Raw genomic sequence first — 5,503 nt, 5'->3', positions numbered from 1 at the left:
AGCAGCAGCAGTAGCAGCAGGAGCAGCAGCAGTAGCAGCAGGAGCAGCAGCAGTGGTAGAGGTAGAAAAAAAGGATGCTGAGCGAGCGACAAGGGAGGCGAGGGGGAGGATGGAAGGGATGAAGTAGTAGTTTGGCACCCTACAGGCTAGGGCGCTCTCCTTATTATAAACACAGGTCCACGGCAAAAAGTTTATTACATTAATCTATGCTGAGATACCCCCTAACCATATTAAATGCATATTCATTACAAAATATATATTGCGCATGCGCTAACACATAAACGTAGCCAGATTGTGTACTGATTGGAATATGCAGCGGGGACCTTACATGCAAGGTCTTCTTCCCATTTCTCAAGTGATGTCTACTGATGGATTTTATCATAGAAATCTATCCTAGGATTAGATAGCTCCCCTTCAGTTTAAATGCATAAGTTTTGTAAAATATTGTTCTTTTCGGGAGATATTGCGCATGCGCGAGCACCGTTGAAAGCGTGCAGTACGGACTGAAAAACACTACTTAATATAGCTTGCCGAAGGAGAGAGGGGTAGGAGACTGAGGAAAGGCGGCAGGAACGATAGTTGAGGGGCGGTAGAAAAAGAAGTTGGCTGAGCGAGGGACAGGGGAGGCAAGGGGAAAGACGCGAGGGCATAAAGTAGGTGTTTTGTACCCTATATGCTAAGACGCTCTCCTAATTATAAACACAGGTCTACTGATAAATGTTTATTATGGAAATCTATGCTGAGATACCCCTAACCATTTTAAATGCATATTCATCACAAAATATAACTCCTCTGGTGAGATATTGCGCATGCGCTAACACACTAAAGTAGCCTGATTGTGTACTGGATGAAATAAGCAGCCGGGACCTTACATGCAAGGTCTACCTCCTATGATGTCTACTGATGGAATGTTATCATATAAATCTATGCTAGGATAACTCCTCTTTATTTTAAATGCATGATCTTTGCAAAATACAATTTCTCTCAGGAGATATTGCGCATGCGCGCGCACCGTGTTAGGCGTGCAGTGCCGTCTGAGGCAAACATTATAATATAGCTTGCTGAGGAAAAGAGGGGATGGGAGACTGAGGACAGGTGGCAGAGAAGATAGCTGGGGGCGGTTGAAGAAGAAGGAGGCTGAGCGATGGACAGGGGAGGCACGGGGAAGGACGCGAGGGCATAACGTAGGTGTTTTGTACCCTACATGCTAGGGCGCTCTCCTAATTATAAACACAGGTCTACTGATAAAAGTTTATTAGGGAAATCTATGCTGCATGAGATATCCCCCTAACCTGTAACTTATTTGGAATTACAGCGCATGCGCTGTGGCGGGATGCGAAAAGGATTTCAGGTGCCATGCCTCTTTATCCCCAATAACGATCAACAAAACTGATAATAATTCCATTATGCCCCGTTACTTTATTTCTGAAATAAAAGTCACCAAATCACTGAGGGGGGTGGCATCAGTGCTGTTTGTTTCACTGCGACATTCTACCACAACCAATCAATACCCATGGTTTTACGTGATCGATAAGTCATGATTACATGATCAATAAGTCATCAGACGTCAACGCCGAGATTTTTTCTCGATGGATTTTTCGCTCGCTTCTTTAGTACGTGTGTCGTCTTGCTTTGGAAGCCGACATCGTAATTTTCGAATGTCGCAACAGTTTGCGGAGATATATCCGTCACCAGGCCGCGCCACTGTCGCACCAGAGGAATCACACTGATGAAGATTCCAGATGCTAGAAATGACGCTCCGAGAACATAGATGGCGCTGTCCACCGTTCCCGTTCTATCGATTAGATATCCTGTTGTTAGTGGAATAAAAAAAACTCGTTATCTTGACGTGCAATAAATTAAACTACACACATTATGATGATATTATGTAAATGTTTTTTTACCATTAACCAAGATGAATTAACGGGAAACTAATGATAAAGGTGAAGATGAAGATGGAGACGAAGATGAAAATAATGATGAAGATGACGTTTGCTCCAAAAGCGCAACAGTAAAGCATATATATTAAATATAAGTAGAATATAAGCTCCAGTAATATAGAATAGAATAGAAGTATACTACATACCAAGGTCACACCTGAAACGTACCTATCAATAGTGGGTCTACCATCATCAACAATCCTTCAAATAACATAAATATGGCGAACCCGTTGCCGACTTGCGCAGGTCCGCAAATGTCCATCGTGATGGGGACCACGGTGGAGAAAGCTCCGGCCACCAACACACCCATGACCATCGTCCATCCGGCCAGTACCTCGTTCACTGTGATGAAGATGCAGGCGAACACCAGACCGCCGCTCACCGCTAGCAACGACCCCGTGCCTATCATCCGCACTGTTGGCGCACGGAAAGCATCGTGGTCCCAGACGAAACCCCACAGCACGCGACTGATCGTGTCTACTATGCTCATGAAGCCAATCATGGTGGCGCCACTGAACCTGCCATCGCCTACCTTGTCGGTGATCAGCGGCAGCAGCTGGTAGCTGTTGATATATGTGACGAGAAACAGCACGGTGGAGAGCGTAAGCAGTAAGAACGCAGCGTCCTTGAACAGGTACCAAGGAAACGTAACGACGTTGTCGTCGTTGTCGTCGGCGGGCTCGGCAAAGGTTGACATGCTGCGCACGTACACCTCTAGCGAGCCGTAGACACTTTGCAACCCCACCTCACCCTCCCTCACGGAATCCAACCTGCGGCGGCTCTCCGGCGACGAGGCACGCGCGACGACGACAACTGGCCGACGACGCGCTCTGACGACGGTGTCGACAGCAGCGCTCTCACGCGGCGTCGGGCAGGCGGATTCTGGCAGCGGTCGCATCAGCGCGCCTGGCCAGAACACGGATGTTGAAGGTCAAGCCCGCCGAGATGAGGAGGGCCAAACACTGATGCCGTTACTCGTCGACGACGGTGGTACCGGGGACGGTAGGGGAAAGCAGCACGAGAGCGACGCACACGGACATCACCAGAGCGGAATGCGGATCGATACGCGCTTCCGGAAGAGACTGCCCAGCAATGGAGAAGGACGGGTCGTGCATAAACTAATCCACCGCCCAGGCCGCCAGGGAGAAACAGCGCGCACTGCCGCAAGAATATAAGTCATCGTCGGCTAACTATATCAATCAAGGAGCTTAATAATGACAGTATTAATAATTGTAATTAATTTGTCAGTAATATTTGTCATTATTAGCTCCTGATATCATGGTATAACGATCATAGTAGGACATCTACGCACAATTCAAAATTGCCGTAGAATGACACATGCTATAAAGCTTTATACGATGCTTTGCGTGCCACAATATATGTAGCGCTAAACCTCGCGCTATATACGGTCGTTTCTTCGATAATATCACGACGGCGCATAATAATACGATTGGATAATAATATCAGATGAATAATCTTATGATGTTATTCACTCCTGATAGATAGTTAACATTTTCACACAGAATATTCGCGGTATGTGTGCGACGCGTCGCCGCGCAACAACTTACAAACGAAATATCTATATATATATATATATTAATATATTATTATATATATAATATGATATATATATATATATAACTAGACAATAATATATCATATATATAAATTAGAAATTACACCAGGCACACAACAACAGCAGGCTCTATTATTCTCACAAATACGGCTCCGTATTGTAAGAGCAAGGCGGTGTATGCTCATGGGCGAGTATGACGTGCTCATGCCCAGGCCCGGCCACACACTCCACCACGACCACTCACCGTCTGTGACACATAGTTGTTTGCCAGCCGTGCTCGAGATTGGAGCCCGCTGAAACTATTATATATCTAGTATATATTTTATATATATTACAATTATTATGTATATATAATATCTCCTATCTCTCCCTGCTATATAATAATACTATATATAGTAATATATAAGCACAAATCTATCACATCTATCAATGATTTGGTTGTTTTCTCTTTTTCTCTTTTGGAGCCATATCATTCTGCCATGCTCCACACGAGTTTGCGTGTGTGTGTGTGTGTGTGTGTGTGTGTGTGTGTGTGTGTGTGTGTGTGTGGTCCTGCTGAATGTCCTTGTGTGTGTCAGTGCGCTGTGTCGGCTGTGTCGGCCCGTGTGCTGCGTGGTTGCGTCGGGGTGTGCGCGCGCGCTGTGTGTGTGTGTGTGTGTATGTATGTGTTATGTGTACTGGGGTTGTGTCTGTCTGTTGTGCTGGTGTGTGTGGCCTTGTTGTGTCGTGTGTGTGTGTGTGTGTGTGTGTGTGTGTGTCTGTCTGTGTGTCTGTGCGTGAGAGAGAGCGGGCAGGCGTGTGTTTCGGTGTGTGTGTGCGCGCGCGCGTGTCTGTGCGTGTCCACGTGCGTCCACGCGCACGCGTACGTGTGTGCGTGCTCGCATGCAGACGTGTGCGTGCTCGCGCGCGTGTGCGTGTACGTCTAGCTTTCTCACCCATAGAGCACATGAGAGCGTAGGCTACTCCCACTATCCACCCCGTCAACGCCATGTTGGAATCGTAGACACGCAGCAGCTCCTGCTGCAGTATGCCAAAACTCTTCAGCTGCCCAAACGACAGCATGTTAGCGAGGAAGCCCCCAAAGCAGCACATCCATCCCCAGCCTCCGTCCGGAACTTCAACAGGCGATGACGTCATCGGCGCAGTTCGGGGTTCGAATCAATCTATCGCTACTTTGGAACGTTGAAATGAACTAAAGAAAACGTTTGAATCGCTTCCAGGTAAGCTTGCTGTATCCAGCCCTCGTTGCCACTGCCGCAGAAACACTGGTGCACTCGTGGGACTGACAACGACGGCTGTAGACCTAGAGATATAGTGTGTCATATGCGTGTGTCTTACTGAGGCTTACGACACCGTGTGTACTTAGTGCACCTATAGTGTATCATATGTCTGTGTCATATGCCGGGGCAAGCAGCGTGCGTGAGTGCACGGATGCTACAGTTCAGTTATACATTATCTTGCCGCCCTTTTTATTATGCCCGCTCGCGCTGTGCAGCGTGCACAAACAACATGAATAAGAGAGGTATACAGGTTCTCTCTTATTCATGTTGTTTGTGCACGCTGCACAGCGCGGGCGGGCATACGGTGTATTTGTGTGTTGCAGATGAGCATTTGACCGGCATTCCCAGGTGAAATAGAGTAGGCCTAGAGAAACATTAAGACTTCTTTGGTACATTTCATGTTTATTGACCATTAATTTTTTTTATTGAGACGTTCCAAGTGCCTGTGTCCGTAACAGCGATATCGCGTTGTTCTTATCTCTAGACGCGTAATTCTTTGCATACGAACGTGCACCGGAGCTCCCCGATAAAAAACTTAAACGAGAGCGAATATTTGCATGTTGTTGCTGATTCTACCACAGGCCCTTTTTAAGGTCAGTGACCTAGCAGGACACCTACCCAGGCTAAAGTTTCAAGAAGAGTAAAAGAGCGAAGCGGCCTGTGGTAAAAGAGCGAAGCGGCGGCGAGCAACGGGCTGAGACGCTAGC

The 5,503-nt window shown here is 47.1% G+C and overlaps 1 protein-coding gene across 1 annotated transcript; it reads right to left on the bottom strand.

The window, feature by feature from the left end:
- Positions 1 to 1,551: 1,551 nt before the first annotated feature.
- On the bottom strand, positions 1,552 to 4,578 carry LOC106815457. Its single transcript, XM_014819916.1, has 3 exons — positions 4,452 to 4,578; positions 2,109 to 2,846; positions 1,552 to 1,811 (listed from the first exon to the last, which is right to left on the bottom strand). Exons 1-3 carry the CDS (start codon positions 4,576 to 4,578, stop codon positions 1,561 to 1,563), a joined length of 1,116 nt encoding a protein of 371 aa, XP_014675402.1. The 3' UTR covers positions 1,552 to 1,560.
- Between the last annotated feature and the right edge of the window lie 925 nt (positions 4,579 to 5,503).

This window comes from Priapulus caudatus, unplaced genomic scaffold, assembly GCF_000485595.1.
Source record: "Priapulus caudatus unplaced genomic scaffold, Priapulus_caudatus-5.0.1 Scaffold1119, whole genome shotgun sequence".
In the NCBI taxonomy this organism is placed as follows: domain Eukaryota; kingdom Metazoa; phylum Priapulida; class Priapulimorpha; order Priapulimorphida; family Priapulidae; genus Priapulus; species Priapulus caudatus.
This window is presented reverse-complemented; position numbering and strand designations above follow the sequence as displayed.

What these genes read in the sequence shown, in the direction of transcription:
- LOC106815457 (XM_014819916.1), bottom strand. Translation starts at nt 4,578, where the DNA reads ATGCTGTCGTTTGGGCAGCTGAAGAGTTTTGGCATACTGCAGCAGGAG. An exon ending in CGCTCTCATGTGCTCTATGG is followed by an intron (nt 2,847 to 4,451) that starts GTGAGAAAGCTA and finishes TGTTCTGGCCAG; the next exon opens with GCGCGCTGATGCGACCGCTG. An exon ending in GGTAGACCCACTATTGATAG is followed by an intron (nt 1,812 to 2,108) that starts GTACGTTTCAGG and finishes CACTAACAACAG; the next exon opens with GATATCTAATCGATAGAACG.